General features: G+C 39.4%; 1 protein-coding gene across 1 annotated transcript; it reads right to left on the reverse strand.

The window, feature by feature from the left end:
* Nucleotides 1-4660: 4660 nt before the first annotated feature.
* On the reverse strand, nucleotides 4661-15408 carry LOC121950228 (circadian-associated transcriptional repressor). The gene is made up of 6 exons (XM_042496167.1): nucleotides 15279-15408; nucleotides 12571-13021; nucleotides 12160-12235; nucleotides 11383-11461; nucleotides 8398-8524; nucleotides 4661-6269 (listed from the first exon to the last, which is right to left on the reverse strand). Exons 2-6 carry the CDS (start codon nucleotides 12979-12981, stop codon nucleotides 5883-5885), a joined length of 1080 nt encoding a protein of 359 aa, XP_042352101.1. The 5' UTR covers nucleotides 12982-13021; nucleotides 15279-15408; the 3' UTR covers nucleotides 4661-5882.
* Between the last annotated feature and the right edge of the window lie 1835 nt (nucleotides 15409-17243).

Here is a 17243-nt window from a genome sequence, read left to right on the forward strand (position 1 = left end):
AGAGAAAGACAAGTAATAAAAAAGACCTCTACCGTTTTTAATCTCCTTAACTGTCTGACAGATTGTTTTCCAGGCTCCTGTTTTCACCCTCTGTGAATACACCATGTTCTTACTGAAGGGAATAAAATGTATCTGGCATAAGCTGACTGAAACTGAATCCAGTGGCTTCAATTAAAGGGTCAAATTCACCAAGACTGTCTAAAAACAAATAGAAGCGACTCCAAAGCAGCATTATATTATGTTTTTGAGAACATGAATTTTCCAAATAAGGTGAAGAAAAGAAGAAAAAAAACTACTTCCATGACATGCTGTGTTAACCTCAGTGCAAATGCATAATGAAAGATAAATCTGTGATGGTTCTGTTTGCAAAGCAACAAAGGGTGATGTTTAACTTTTCAACTATAGATGGCAGTATTCATTTTAATATTTGGTGACTAAAAATTTCTTATAGAATTATTTTTGGCAGAAATACTCATAAATGTTCTTCAAAATACTATACTATGACTTTTTTGGACATTTGGAATGATTAATTTTTTGACCATTTTTTCCACATGCTATAGTATGGTATTTTGCGACATACTATAGTGTGACTTTTTCCAGCATTTTAAATGTTTTTTTTTAATTTTTGGACTGTTCTTTTGAAATTCTACATCATGTCTTCTTCAAAATGCTATACTATGACTTTTTTTGACATTTACAACGATGAATTCCTAAACCCAACCTAACCCTAACCCTAGCCCAGACCCTGAGCCTGACCCCAAACCCTAATCTTACTAGTTAGCCATTTTTCAGCATTTAAAATGTTGACTTTTTGGACAGTTCCTTTGCAATTCTACACCATAAACTTCAAAATGCTGTACGTTTTATCTGCATCTGGAACGATTACTTTTTCAACCACTTTTTCCACTTGTATGTGTGTATACATGGTGTTTGTTCACATACTAAACAATAATTTTTTTCAACTTTTTTTTTTAAAGATTTGTTTTTGGGCAAGGACATTTTCCCTCTTATTTATAGGGCAGTTACACAGAGGGACAGGAGAGTAGAGGGGGAGAAGGGGATATGACATGCAGCAAAGTGCGCAAGCTGGACTCGAACCTGGGCCACTTGGACTGGAGTTACTGGGCAGTTTACATTTGTCCCATAAAAAAACCCATATATTTAAGTATTTCAACAACAATCAAAATGTTCAGAAAATGTCCACATTTGCTGTATGAGACCATATTTTCATTGGTGTATTTAAATTAGGACAAAAAAAACAGAAAGTCTAAACACAGCCCAATTTTTAACACAGGGACCAAGTCAGACAGTCTAAACATAGACCAATTTTCAATGTCTTTTTTGGGCTTAATCAGGACCAAGTATCAAAGTATTGTAATTATTGTATTACTTCTATATTCATTGTATTTACTTCTATAAGCTCAGTTGAATTTCTAACTTTTTTTTTAATGGTGCAACTAAATAAACAAAATAATTTTTTTTTAAAAAAATGTCAGACGGTCTAAACACAGCCAAATTGTCAATGTCCATTTTTGGGCTTAATTAGGACCAAGTCACACCAGTTTTTGAAGTCTTTTTTGGGGTGAATTAAGCTGACCATATTTAGCAAAAAAAAAAAAAAACAACAACTCTAAATTACATCTGGTGCTCGATGGGTAGTCCCATGCGAATAGGGCTTTCGAGAAAATATATGTAAAAACAACACTTAATCTTTGTAGATCTCGCTGGAGGGCAGTCGTTCAGCTGTCGTGACGTGGAATCCACAAGCTCACTTTTCAGCCATCTGTAGGTTATAGATGATTTTTTTTTTTTTTTTAATTTAGGATGAGCATTTTTTAAATGTATAAACTGAAAAAAAGACAATTCAATTTTAACTTTTGTAAAAGCGACAACTTCAATTGTTTGGTTGTAGGTCGTACCAAAATGTGAGCCCTGAACTTAACAGTTTAGTTTTTATGCTCATGCAGGTGCAGTTTCTGACCTACTGCACCTGACAGAATGACCTAAGCCACCTATCAGACTGACCTACCCCAAATTTACCTTACCTTTATACAGGAAGTTGTCCATTCTAATAGATTTTTGTAATATACAAAATGATTACACCTAACAGAATAACCAATGCCACATTCAACTACATCTATACAGGAAATTGTACATTCTGTACTAGAAATCTCTAGCTGACAGAATGACCTACAGCAACTATCAGAATGACCTACGCCACATTTAACTACATTTATACAGGAAGCAGTCCACTCTGATGGACATTTGTAACTGAAAGAATGACCTACGCCATATTTAACTACATCTATGAGGCAAGTAGTACATTCTGATAGATATTTGTAGCTCACAGAATGACCTGTTTTAAATGGAGATAGTCAATGAATATTTGTCATTGAGAGACATATTGTTATTGTTTTGGGATAGTGTTATTTTGTCATTATATTTTGTAATAATTTCAGTAATAACATAATAATAATACCTAATAACACTAACAGATCTGCTGTATAAATGATCTGCTTTTCTAGATACTCAAAGACATACAGATGCAAAATAGAGAATACAAAATAATGAAAACCAGTAATGTGAACAGAACTGATAGAGATACAAGAACAGATTGCAAAAGTAAAAGTCAGGGGATATGAAAGTTCAGATTTGGGGAGGTAGTGGGAGACAGGTATTGTAGAGAAATTTGGGCTTTGAGTTTATTTTTAAATGAAAAGTGTGAGTCTAAGTTGTGGACGTTTATTATTATTATTATTATTATTATTATTATTATTATTATTATTGCACAAAAGTAACATATAGATAATTATGTAGAATACTGACATTTTCTTCATGTCAACATTTGGTGGCAGTACATTGACTGAGCATCGTTACATGGCCTATATTATTATGCAGCTGTACTCTCCACTGCTGCAGTTGAATCTAGTTACTACTATAACATGCAGAGGCAATTTCATAATTCTGTTGCATTTTCTTTCATTTAATATTGCCTTACATTTTAATAAAACATATTTTCACTTAAATTTGTATGTAATTAATATTTGTGGTGTTGAAAACATGGATACAGCAGCTTGGGAGTGGCTAAAGTGCTATATACCAATAAGATTACTTTACAAATACAGATACAAATACATTAAGCTATATTTGTACCAAATTTGGTGTTAACGATAGATTAGCTATGCTGCCCCACTATCAGTCTATTGCTACTGGAGGTATAGTTTCTCATCTGAACACAAATTGCATCTTGTATCACATTTTTAATAAAGCGCGGTAATAAAGGAAATACAGCACAGTCTTAATCTTCTCATTTTCTGCAGCAGCCGGCTCATTGCCTTTTTTCTTACAGGTGCAAAGGCTTTCCTGTGATTATTATTATTGTTTTTATTTACTAAAAGTGATGCTTGTATATCTATCATTATCTCTACCATTGTCATTCCAGGAGTCTTCACTATCTGTGTTGTACAGGAAGGTCACATAGTTTCACCTCTGATGTCTGGTTTCCCAACAAGCATGTGAAACACTACATATGGAAAAAAAAAACCACAACAGCAACACTTTCTGAGAAATGTGAAGTGATACTGAGCTGGTGCGTTTCACTGCACTTCTGCAGAAGCATTAACGTCACTTTGTTCGGTGGAACTAAAGTATAGGAAAATTAAATACTGCCTTGTGAACAATAAATCGTATTATTCCTTCAGCAAGAGAGCTCCCTTTGTTCCCCAGTCGACTCGCCCTATAATTGGTCTAACTGAGATATAAATCAGATCTTTGATGCTTAATTGAGCTCGGCTGAGACCAACAAAGAGCTATTCCTTTTGCTGACACAGTTGGTCTTTCCTCCTGTGTCTTACCATTTAAAATAAGCCATTTTTGTGTTTCTGCAAAGTGGTGCTGAATATTTCACTTAACATCAAGGTGAAAGAGCTGAGTGGAGTATTAGAACAAAGAGAGATATAACGCAGTCGTGACAAATTCAATGAGGGAAAATGTGCCTATATTAAATCCTCGAGCTGATTCCTTGCATTTACAAAGGGACAGTTCACCCCCAAACCTAAAATGCAGATTTTTACTCTTACCTGTAGAGCATTTTATCAATCTAGATTGTTTTGGCATGAGCTGCAGAGTTTTGGAGATATCAGCCGTAGAGATGTCTGCCTTTTCTCAATTATGATGGAACTAGATGGCACTCAACTTGTGGTGCTCAAAGTGCTAAAAAAACCATTTGAAAAATGCAGCAGAAATGTGTCTTTCTAGAAATCATGGCCTGGTCACTCAAGATAATCCACAGACCTTGTTGTGAGCAGTTTCAGGTAGGAACTACTTTTTTTGTACCAACCTACACCCACCAACTGTACCACTGTGCAGGAAGAAGCATGCATCTACTGCTAGCCACTCAGCTAGCTAACGTTATAACTCAACATTGCTTTTAAGTTTTTCAAATGTATTTTTTGGGCGCTCTGAGCATCACAAGCCAAGTGTCTTTTGGTCCATTATATTCAAGAGAAGGCAGACATCTCTAGGGCCGATATCTGTGTCACTCTGCAACTCACAACAAAACAAATCTAGACTGATAAATTGTACAAGTCAGAGAGAAAATATGTATTTCATATTTTATTTCCACCAGCCTATATTAAGAAAATAAAACAATCTGTAGCCATTTTGCATCAAACAAATATAACCACATTTATTTTGAAAGTATAAAATTTCACACTATAAAGGCCACTTTTCAGGGTAAATCGACAACCTTTCTGTAAGATTTACACAGAGAAATACCTTGTCCCTCTCTGCTGGTCTAACATACTGTCCAGTTCTGTGGCAAAATAAAAGAATTGTTCTACTCCACCACAGAAAGTAGTTGGCATGATCTGAATAATTTACTCGATACAGGAAAATGGCAGGAGAGTGAGAATTCCTGATTTGTACATCCCACAGAGGAGCAGGTATTCTGAACGGTTCTCTCTCTGTATCAAACCGGCTTACAGGCACAGTTTGACGTTACAGGCACTGTTTGCCTTCTACTGGGAGACTCGAAAAAGAAATCTGCAGTTGACATTCTTTACAATGGCACCAGTCAGGCCACGAGAGCATCCCCACGGAGAGAGCATCCTCTGTTTGTACAAGCAGAGCGACTCGTGCTGCACACCTCGCTGTCAGAGGCCGTTTGGCTCACTGCAGATGTGGTGAGGTGTCCACGCGTTGAGCGTAGCGTTCACATTCCTACTCACCAACTGCAATGTGGTGCCCACTGAGGTAGAACAGTTGTACCAAAAGACTTATTTATAAAGTATACAAATGAGTAACAGTCACATCAATAAACTTAAGAGTGGAGTCATGGGGGTCGGGGGGAGAAAATAACGTCACATTTCACCCACATTTTCAGCACAATATGTAGACCACTTACATGTCTGGATATCTGAAAAAATCCCTTCCAGCACAAACTACTGCCACAGTTCTTTCCCTTTCAGGCATAATGGCGGTTTCACAGATACTCAAACTGTATTATTGCATCTACAAGCCAGTGGGAACAGCTCAGCTGAGAAATCACTAGATCTGGTGATCTCGGCATGTGAAATCTATCCTTCCCACTCTCACACACACAATTCAAGAGTGCAAACAAAAAAACAAAACATAAGTCAACAAAAGGGAACTAAAGCGGACACTTGTCATATCAGAGAGGGCACATTCCCATACAGAGAGTACAACATGTTCGTCGACACTCCTTCCACGTTAAAGTGGAGTCTGTGGCGTCCCTTTTGAAGACTCCTGTCTCCCCTGAAGGCTGGAATGGGCTAAGCGAGCTGACTGGCTCCCGGCAGGGCGGGCAAGGCTAGGCTGGGCTGTGCGGTGCTTACAGCTGGACGCCCAGCCGTCTGTGTGGACTAGGACCAGCTGCTGTCCGTCAAACCCCCCGTCCCCTTGCGGGTGATGATGCTTTCTGTCGACTTAAGGAGCCTCTCTAGACAGGGTGCGTTGATTTTGCCCGGCGGAGGGCCTCTGGGCATCGAGTCTGTCTTAGTGTGGCTGTCTGTGCTTGAGGACACAGCGTTGTCCTGCGTTAGGTCTCTGGGGGACAGCAGGTGCCTGAGGCCAGCCTGGGCCTGCTCTGCTATTGGGGAGCAGATGGGTGACGTGTGGAGCCACTTTAGGTTACTGGCAGAGTAGGCTGCAGGTGGAGTGAGGTCAGTGACTCTCAGCGTCTTGGCGCCGGCTGGAGAATCACTGACGGTGACGGGGTTCAAGCCTGCAGTGACAGTCACTGGAGATAGCTGGTGGGAAAAAGGAAACACAATGTAATCTCAGTTATTTAGTTTTGTTCATTATTTAGGTACAATTCCCACTGATTGATAAGAAAAATGTAAATCAACCAGAGTTTGTTTAAACATCTGTCTGTTCTTCCTGACAGATATTTAGGGCACCTTTAAAAGAAAAAAAAAACATGTACACTGTATAATGCTGCATTCACATGAAATTTGGCAAATAATACGTAGCAAACCGGATGTTAGTGGACGAGAGCTGGACAGTAAAACTATAGAATAGCAGTAATGGTAATGATAAATGACATTGCCATTCAAATTCGAAATATTAAAATTTTTTGCTATCCTCCACAAAAACACTGACAACGAGATGTTACGTCACTCCTTCACACAAGGGAAAACACGGAAGATCTGGACAATTATTGGTCATTATTACTATTAAAAAATACAAAAAATAATATACACAAAATTATTGTATATATTTCTTTTTAAAGATTAATTTTTGGGCTTTTGTCTTTATTAGATGACACGCAGCAAAGGGCAGAGGTCAGAATCAAACCTGCAGCTGCTGCAGCGAGGACCTAGCCTCTGTACATGGGGCTCCCACTCTACCAACTGAACTACTGGGTGCCGCAAAATAATTTTATTATATATATCTTATTCCATTCTTTGTAAACTATATGTCATCCCTATCGCAACATATCGTCATGCATGTTTCATGTTGCCATCCTGCCATTTGGTTAAAATGTTACACTGCTGCCCAACAGGTGTTGTCTGTCTGCCTTCTACAGTCTGCCTGATTCTATGTGAACACAATATGGACAATATGTGATATAAAACCACTTTGACCAGGATTTAAAAATTTTGGGGCCACCAGTGGTTAATATCTGACCCTGGACCACGAAAATGAAAAGGCTGAAATTAACGCATAAACTGCACAAATTTGCACTGGGATTGTCTTATTTTCCTAAAAATATTAAAAATGTTATAATCACAAATAAGATTGTGCACATTTTAGCTTTCAAATCTGCAATAATAATAAAATAATAAAATCTGCAATTTTATGGCCACTTGAAGAAAGCTCAACAAAAACACAACAGACATATTATCACCTTATAAAATGGCTTATTTTTTTAGCAAACAGCAGCCTATTTACACATTTAGTAGACACAAGGCAACATTAACATTCATTTCAAGATATTTTTTTTTAAATTCCAATTTCACTCTTTGTCTAGTTGTGTTTTGACCTTTCACAACTTCTGAGAAAAACACCTGTCTTTTAGACAGGTGCTCCACTAACTGCATGTTCTGTAGATAAGCGCTAACTTTGTCTGCTGTTTGTTGCTGGCAGGTAGTGTATGCTACATTTAGCAGAGCTTTATCATTGACAACAAAGCTCAGAACTGCACCATTATTCACAGAATTTGTCACTGTACGCCACCCTTTTCACAATATAAGCCATTATTTCATCCACGTTAATGCTTTAAAATCTGGATTGACACCAGTGTCACTGTGCTACATTCAGAAGCCTTTCACAAGCATTTAAACCTACGGAACCTGAGAAAATGTGGGGATAAAAAAGTCCATGAGCAACTTGTGAGCAACTTGGCAATAAATGTCTCATTTGTCTCCTTTTATTTTTCTACTTTTTTGGGAATTTCCTTGTAAATTTGTTTTCTTTGCTCATTGCCTTGCATTCTTCGCATGTTTTTGAAATAAATCAAGCTAATTTGCTCCGTTTCCAAAGGGTTAATATAAAATACTGATTAAACAGCTTTGTTGTGCTGACGAAAGGAAAATAGTTTATATCCGGGTGTGTCAGGATTAGCCACAGAAATAAATCCTAACCAGCCAAATGCAAAGGAATGTTCCAGAGTATTCTGACCTTTCTTATCCCCTTAGGAACACTCCTCCAAAATTACCTTTTATCCTCCATCATTGTTCTTAGCGAACCTGAGACTGCAGTAATACCTCAGTAAAAATAACTTTTAATCCCCCCTCCTCTGTCCCAGACCTGTGATTAAATAATAATAGATATTTTAGTCCCTCTTTCACTGCGTCGTCACCATATGTCCTTGGCAGCGCGCCTTCTCTAGCCCAAGAGCTCTTACACAACAGTTCTGCTTTTGTGCGACTTTACCTTGGGTTTCTTGGTGGGAACGGCTTCCTCTGTCTGGGTGACAGTGAGTTGGTCTCGGAGCTTTTCATTAGGGAACCAAGACTTCAGCATTTCCTCCATTTTAAGAATGATATTAAAATATTTCTCCCTGAAAAAGAAAGGAGAAAGAAAGAGAGAGAAAGAAGTGTTTACTCATTTATCACAAATGAATCTGAGTAATCTATCAATCATCTTGCACTCTCTGAAATCTTATCTCTCCATCGACCACACACAGGAAATAGGCAACCTTGAACAGTGGGTGAACACTTAGACTCACTTAGCAAAGCCTGTACTCTGTGTGTGTGTGTGTGTGTGTGTGTGTGTGTGTGTGTGTGTGTGCGTGCGCGCATGTGCCGGGATCGTCTTGAGTACATTTCTCACATGTTTTGAGCTCACACGTGGCCTGATGTATAATAGTTCCGCTCGCTTCTAAATATAAATCGCCAAAGCCACAACGGCCTCCAACAGCGTCATTGTGAAAATAAACTAATCGTGCTGACGCAGTTTGCGTTGGAGGTGGGCAGCAGAGAGCAGCGCCCCATTAACTCCCACCCGTCAAAAGCAGATGGCGGGTAGGGATTAGCCTGTGTCATATGATCAGGACCTTCCTGCTATACTCCATTCAGGGCATGTTAAATTCATGTGAAAGATTATCTGCAACAGTGACTGCTAAAAAAGTCACTTTGATCCTATCTACCATTGTGTTGCTGCAGGGGCTGCCAGCTGGCAACACAGAGCAGGCACAGGGAGCGACGCAGGGGAGGGAGAGGAGGAGGGGCTTAGTCCACCTTCCAGCCTCTGTCCCGGCCGTCTGCAGGGAACTTGCCACACCCGCTCTTTGTCTCCCATATGAGGGCAGCAGCTGGTGGGTGAGGGCTCCAATTAGTCTGTGCCAAACCCAGCAGCACTTAAGCTTATATCCATATACCATGATGCTTTGCTGCACATGCAGGTACCAGCGGTGTGGCTTTTGATTCAGACGAAGATGACACATGAAGCCGAATAGAATTTCAGTGTAATTATACTATCATGTGCAATTATTCTATAAAATGTTGTCATCCAATTAAAATGATTGGTTTGGTTGTTTGTTTTACTCACTCAATAGAACATTGCTTAACAACAATTTGGATAATTGATACTCACTGGTTCAAAGTTCTCAAATGTAATCTGTCCTTATATGACTGTGAATTAAATCCAGGCAGGTTTCAGAATGCCTGTTGAACAAGACGCTGCTACTTTCTGGCATTTTATAGGCTAAATTAATAATTTAATCAATAAAGAATATAATTATAAGCTGCAACGCTGGTAAAAAAGGAATGATTTTAAGGGAATTTAAATGATAAAATAGCTAAATTAGTTTTGAAAGGTCCACGACACGTTTTCTGTCAAGTGAGAATATGTTCTTATTGATAAAAATAAGGATGAGGACAAAGATAAAGAATACATGTGTTTCTGTTAAAGGGGTTAACCATTTGAAACCATTTGAAGAGCAAATTGGCTTGATTTATTTCTAAATATTGGGAAGAAGGCAGTGATCAGATTAAAGGAAATGCCACAGAAATTAGCCAATTAAAAAGTACAAGAAAATTACCTGAGAATTAGCAAAAAATACATGAATAAATGAATAAACCAACCAAACAACACAACAAAGACAAAAGGGAAATGTTAAATAAAAATAAAACAATAAAATTCAACAAACAAATCATTAGAATTCTGTAAAAAAAAAAAAGAAAGAAAGAAAGAAAGAAAGAGCTTTTTAAAGAAATAATTTTCTAGATCTACAAATTTCTTAAACTTTGCGGGACATTTATTGCCAAGTTGCTCTTTGCTTTTTTCCCATGTTTCTATAAGAAAACAAACAAACCAATATCTAAACCACAGGTTTAAATACTTGTGAAAGGGATTTGAATACAGTGGAGGAAACGTGAAGTCAATCCCGGTTCCAAAGGGTTAATTTGAGGAATGTTTACAAAGAATTAAATGTGTGTAGTCCACTTTGCTCATTTGAAAAGTGTTAAAAAAAGGTGGTAAATGAATATAAAACAGCGGTATGATTATAATTGTGACTGAAATGTTTTGGAATTTGGTATTGTTTCTCTTTTTTGTGTTTTGTGTTGATTCTGGTTTTTTATATATAATATATATATATATATATATATATATATATAACTTGAATATGGTAGCAAATAAGTTACTTATGAGAACATTCTAAGTAATAAAAAGGGTGTAATAAGCTTCAGCTGACAGCTTTTCCGTCTATATTTGTTGTTTTCCATTAGATTTTCCCTTTAATTTAATGCCTGGATGTTTATTTATTCTTTATTATTTACATTGCTTTTGGAAAATTGGTAACAAGGACAGAAATAAATAACCAACCAGCTAACTAAATACTGTGAAGTTGATTTCTACCATATTGTGCTATACAGAACCAGATGCTAAACAGCCTGAGAATGGCAGTCATTTGCTATTTTATGATGTAAAACATGACAACATTTGGATCTCATCGTATTACAGTGACTGAGACTTTCTCCTTTCAAGGGGTGATATCATACTCCATTATACCGTCTGGCCAGTGGAGAGCTAATCAAGCAGACACAAGTGTGCTGCTCCCACAGTGGAGCCTGTTACATTTTTAACAAGATGCCCAGCTATAGCCAGACCCAGCCATCTCTGCAGTAAATGCATCCTGAATGTGAGGGGGCAGCGGCTCCTCGCTGGACAACCTGCTGTGAGCCATGTGTCACAGACATGTCTGAGACCACTTTGACCCACAGACAGCGAGCACCATTTCTAGCTCTTTGTAACTGTATGCTGGATTGAACGCGTTATAAGGTACAGATTTAGACAAACAGGCTGGACAAATGTTTCGAAATGTGTTTGTAAAAAGCTACACAGGAGACATACTGAATATTATAAGATGGTAGAGCTCTTTGTTTGGTTTATTTGGGTCACACTGAGGACACTTACCCCATGCAGGGGTTCTGCAGTACACCCATGATCCTCTGAATCCGGTCCATGGCCACACTCTCCTGGAAACTGCTGAGTCCTGGAAAAGAAGAAAGTTGTACCATGAGCCACATGAACTGTGTTGACAGCAGGGCCGAGTCTGTGCAGCAGATGGATTGTGTGAAATGTGTGTGCGGGGGAACAGACTCCCTGCCTCTGTGGCCAGGAAAGTGTTGGGTCGCGCACACACAAGGTTTGACAAAGATCCCAAATGATGCAGTTTTCAAAGCCTGTCTGAACACGGTGCTATCTTCCAGAGGCTCTTATAATGCCTATCAGACCACTCACAAACAGCAGCTGCTTTACTGGAAACTGTGGTACAGCGTGTTCTCGCTCCCCTCTGCCAAACAGCTAATTTACAAAGGGGTCTGAAGGGTGATATTGCTCTCAACTGGCAAAAAAACCCAACATTTTTAACTCTTACCGGGGACATTTTGAAACATTGTGGCTGCTAAAGAAGCTTTATCCAAAATGAGCTCCATTATGAAAGACGCGCACACAGGAAATAGTTGTGGTTACTTGATAGCACCACAACAATACATGTTTCAGACATCTCACTCTCAAATCTCAGGGACACATATTCCACAAAGAACCGCACATTGTCTATGCAGTCTATTGTTGTTGTTATTGCGAGAAAGATGGAGAAGAGAGAGACTCAGCTAAAGAGTGGTTGCGTTAAACAGTGTGAATCCACTGAGAGAAGACAAAAACAGAAACAACATGAAATGACCGACTTACGTTCTCTGTATCTCCCTGAACGAAGGCCATTCAAGATCGCTGACAGTGGATGAATGTAGCATTGTAGCTCCATGCACTGAAAAGGAACAGATTCATTGTAGGTGATATCTCAGTCAAAAAGCACAATACATGTGATAAGCTGATATCAATCTGGCTTCCACACTCTAAAAATTGCTGAATTTGATTTAGATAACCCTTAAACTCCCCCATTGTTTTGCTGAATGACTCAGGTTCCTCAGAAAGGTATGACTCATTCTGTGTGTAGCTATAGGTTCATCTTTACTGGAAGTGTGTTGCATGAGACACCCCAGCAGGGCCGGGGGAGTCAATGTAGGTGATAGGGCACGCTCTAGTTTTGCTGACAGTCAACCACCTCCTGTGGGAAACACAGACAAGTCAGAAGGTGCTCACCTTCCTGCTGAAAATTCGTTTTTTCTCCGACACGTTGGAAATGAGCTGCCGTTCCTTGCACTCCTCCGTGGAGCTGTGAGGTCTCTTCAGTGCTTGCTGAGTGTTTTTGCCATTTGTTCTGTCTCCTTGTTGTGTTTTACACAATCCAATGGCGCTGTCCCATGTCTCCGTGCAGCCGGGGGGAAATCCCCGGCTGGAGGCCTCCCTGACCTCGCTCCAGTTACTGTCGCCCTCCTTCACCTCGCTGCTCTGGCGGCAGCTGCTGTCAGGCGGGCCCAGGAGTGGCGGGGCGCTGGGGGACGAAGGAGCCCCTGTCTGGCTGTGCTTTCCGGCACTGTCAAACTCCCGTTCAGTGTCCTCATTGTCACTAGCCAGCCAGTCAATGGAGTTGTCCGAATCTGTGGCAGACATCCTCGGCTGCAGGCTCTAACTAGCACTGACCATCACTGACCTGACAGACAGAAAGTTGTGGTTACTATCATTAGATAATGCAGAAAAACAAAAAAAATGCATAAATATGCAGCTAAAAAATCTTAAATCAAGCTTTATAATAGCTTAAATATTTATGCAGCATCCTCTGGCAAATACTGCAGGTTAGTCTGGATAAAAAATGTGCACCTCCAACCAAGCAGACATGAATAAAGGCCCAGACACAGCAGAGCACTCTGAGCAGATGGTGGCTGTGAGACCACAGTTGTTGAGACCACAATGACCTGTTTGTTTTGCAGATGCAACACCTGAGCCAGTAAACACCGACTAGCTGCCATCAAAAGCAAACACCAAACATCCCAGTGTCCACAATGACCCTGCAGAGCCCTCAGGCGCTCAAATCTTTGTCTCTCTGAATTATAAATCTCCACATTGTAACAAGAACAAATACGTATGATTTTACAATCTCCGGCTTGTGTATTTTTTTCCCCATTCGGGCTCTATCAGCTGGCGTACCAGCTGCGACCACTACAATCATTCATAAACATTGTGAGCTGGTTTATTGAGAGGGGGCAGGGGTCTGCCACCATGACGACCAGCACCTCACACTGCAGCCCTCCCGTCTACACAAGTGACATTTGTGTTGGGGGGGAGAAAGGATTTTACAAAATCAGAGACTGGCACTGTTTGTTCACAACATGAATAAAAACTCCTCTCTCTTCACGGATGTTTGATGCGTTTGTGGAATCATCAGATCCCTCCAACATGTTTCCTCTGTGATTACCAGATAAAAGGAAGTGAGAGCAGCATTTTCAGCACAGGGATTAGTTTTGGTGTTTTGGGCGGTTAACGCCTGGCACATCTCTTGCCTCCTGGGAAAAATCTAAGGGTAGGAGAGGTAATTGCGCCCTAAGTCTTTGTCACAGGATGACCACCTTCTGATCTTATTGTTACAGAGGAGGGTGGAGCAGAGGTTCACTGGTTTTACAAGCTCAAATGAAACACAGAGAAAAGACTAATATATACATTTCCGATTACAGGTTGGAATATTGCTCCTGGGGGGACAGTAGCTGACTAATTTTAGTGAGAACAAAACGATTTGTACACCACATAGGGAATAATATACATAGTGTGTTTCAGAATATAGACCACTTCAAATTATACAGCATAAAGATACAAGATGTCCAGCACCAAAGACGCCTCTTAAATCCAGGATGCTCCTTTAAAAATTGTGACACGACAAAGCATTATGTGTAACTTAACATAAGTAGGCTACACTGAAGCATATATGAAAGTAAATCTAATAATCATGATCAAGAAAGAAAATCTTTATTTTATTTTTATCTGTGCCAGTGCAACGTGTCCATCAAACTTTTGCTGCATGTTATATTGTGTTACATGTGTCATACACCTTCTTATATCCTAGCATAGGCTACATCCTATTATACAATCATCCTCTCAGTCACAGACTTCCTGAGCACAGTACCAGCTAAATATCAACCACTATTAATTTCTTATCAAACACGTACTACAGTACACATCTGTATCCCTTAAGATAACATTCTCTTGGTTCAGTTGTGTCATAAAACAGCACGTACATATCACACTTGTTCGAAGAGTCACTTTGAATACAGCTTACAGGCCTCTCATTGTTTTAGTCAGATATTAAAATTGCTCACTGATAACAGCTCCTACCGTATAATTTTGTAACACATTTCTTTTTAAAATATGCTTTTAAAAATCAGATTTCCTTTATGCTATGAATGTCTCCATCTACCTGTATAGGTGGGGCACATGAATAGAGATGCCCACCACTTCACACACTCTCACTTAAAAAAGCGGTGATACACATGATTATATGAGATAATATCTAATCTGAAGATTACACATCACTATCTTTTCCTAGAGGAACATTAAAAAAATGATAAAGTGAATGATCGGATGTATCCGCCTGCATGCAGGTTTCACATCAGTTGGGTAACAGACACAATAGACTTCCTCATCAGGCATAGTAAATTTGGCAGCAGGCTCTGTTAGGTTGTAGTTTATCAAGACAGACAAAAACATATACATACCGCAGACAGGTAAAATTATGGCTGTCACGTCTTGATTGATTTATGTTTCAGTTCAATCCGTCGCCACAAATAAATGTTTGCTTATTTGCACGTCTGCGCCAAATTCCCGTGGATGATTTCTAAATAAAATCCTATCAATTTGTCCACGCGCGCACAGAATCAGAGATGTTTATTCTAAGGATGGTTAAAAAGACATGTACGTACCTTCACAGGATGGAGCGGCTGGTCCGGGTCGTCCGTTGTTGAGCGTTAAATCCAGCAGGACTGTCGGGCAGCGGAGCAGCTGATGTGTTGGACGTGCTGTGTGTGAGTGTAGGAGACGGTGCAGCCAGCGATCGGCCCGTGTTGCTTCTCCCAAGGCAACGTGTCTGGGAGGGCGGGATTAACGGCGCCCGGCTCTCCCATTTGCTCCTCGGACGCCCCCGACTGACAAATCGGCTGCGCGTCTCGGTGCAGCCGCGGAGCGATAGGCGCGCCCGGTTTACATATGCAAATGACATGGAAATGACACAAACACGTGGACACGCGGATCGGTTTCATTTCAGCAGCTGGGCGAAAAGTCAACCGAGGGCTAGTTTTGGTCATTCTGCAGGCATTCTCCCTCATTATATCATCTGGACGATGATGCCTGCACTTGTGGCATGTCGCTAAAGTGAGCAGCCTGGTAAAGGCGCAGTCAGCAGTTTTTAGAGGGGGGCAGCTGTGATGATGGTTCATGTGAGAGTTTGCTCAAGGACACTTCAGCAGACTATATGTGAACACAGACTGCCTGGCTGTGTAGTCTAGACAGTCATTTCCCCAAAGTTTAGAATACATTTAGGGGTGAGGTTGGAAGTACTTACTTACTTAAGAGGAATGGTTCCCAACTAGTGGGTTGCAGTCCAAAAGTGGGTTGTGGATTCATTCTGAATGAACTGCAAGTGATTCCATTATTGTAAAAAAACAAAAGAAACTTTATTTTGAAGTTTATGGCACAGAGATTTTATTCTAAAGTGACATTTCTGTTCACTCTTTCATTTCTTTGCGTTCTGAGCATTAAGCGTATTACATTACATTTTATGAAATTAGATATATAAACTGTTCCGCACTTCCCACTTTACACATGTTTACACTTTACACATGTATATATGTTTATATGTACAGTCTCTTAGTTTTTTAGTTTTTTTTAAGCGTATTCCTTTATATTCTATTAATAATGTGTGCTCTTTATTCTCTTGTTCTTACTGCATGGCGCTGCTACACCCCAATTTCTCAGTTTTGAGATCAATAAAGTATATCTATCTATCTATCTATCTATCTATATTAATTATCAAATGTGTGGATGTTGAACTAATGACTATGGAGAAATATGAACCTCAAGGTATCAAAAGTTAAAAGAAAAAAATACAACCAAAAAACTCATTTGGCAAAAATGGTCTGTTATATGTCAGAATTTAACTGCTTTACATACTTTTGAATCTTTATCAGCGCATCCTAATAAAATACAAAATACAACCAAAAAACTCATTTGGCAAAAATGGTCTGTTATATGTCAGAATTTAACTGCTTTACATACTTTTGAATCTTTATCAGCGCATCCTAATTTATGAATGATTCACATTTTGTAGGCTGTAAAATTTTAATGTGGAAATAGACATTTGCTTCAAAGGTTGAGTGTGTAGGGTTTAGGGGGGAATATATAATATAATAAGTATGTTTTCATTAGTGTAAAGTTTTCTGAAAAAAAAGTTGCGTTTTCGTTACCTTAAAAAGAGCCATTTAAAGCACACAGGGAGCAGGTCTTCATCCACAGAGTCCGTCATGTTGCACCGCCATGTTTCTTCAGGAGCCCAGAACAGACAAACCAAACATTAGCTCTGGATAAGGCCGTTCAAGTTTTTGCAGATTTTTTTTATTTTTATGTGAAACAGTTTTATTAAGTGTTTAAAAAGTTGTATGTTTCCACCTTAATGTAGAAACTAAAATACAGAAAATATAAAGAGCTGGGAAAGAAAGCGTTCATGTGATCTTCTCCCCTCATTTGGAATACCCTCTAAAAAGATTTGAAACTACGAGAACTGGTCTCTCTTCCTGATTTTAGAGCTCTCATAAGTACAAGGGTGAATGAATCGGTTGGTACTTAGTCATTGTGCGTACATGTTTTAATATTCCTACATGTTACGCTGTATC

The sequence above is a fragment of the Plectropomus leopardus genome, chromosome 11 (assembly GCF_008729295.1).
Source record: "Plectropomus leopardus isolate mb chromosome 11, YSFRI_Pleo_2.0, whole genome shotgun sequence".
Lineage (NCBI taxonomy): Eukaryota > Metazoa > Chordata > Actinopteri > Perciformes > Serranidae > Plectropomus > Plectropomus leopardus.

Bases quoted from the DNA above. Each gene is read 5' to 3' on its own strand.
- LOC121950228 (XM_042496167.1), bottom strand. From the start codon at position 12,981: ATGTCTGCCACAGATTCGGACAACTCCATTGACTGGCTGGCTAGTGAC. The intron at 12,236-12,570 runs GTGAGCACCTTC...GTTCCTTTTCAG, and splicing joins AACGAATTTTCAGCAGGAAG to TGCATGGAGCTACAATGCTA. The intron at 11,462-12,159 runs GTAAGTCGGTCA...CTTCTTTTCCAG, and splicing joins TTCAGGGAGATACAGAGAAC to GACTCAGCAGTTTCCAGGAG.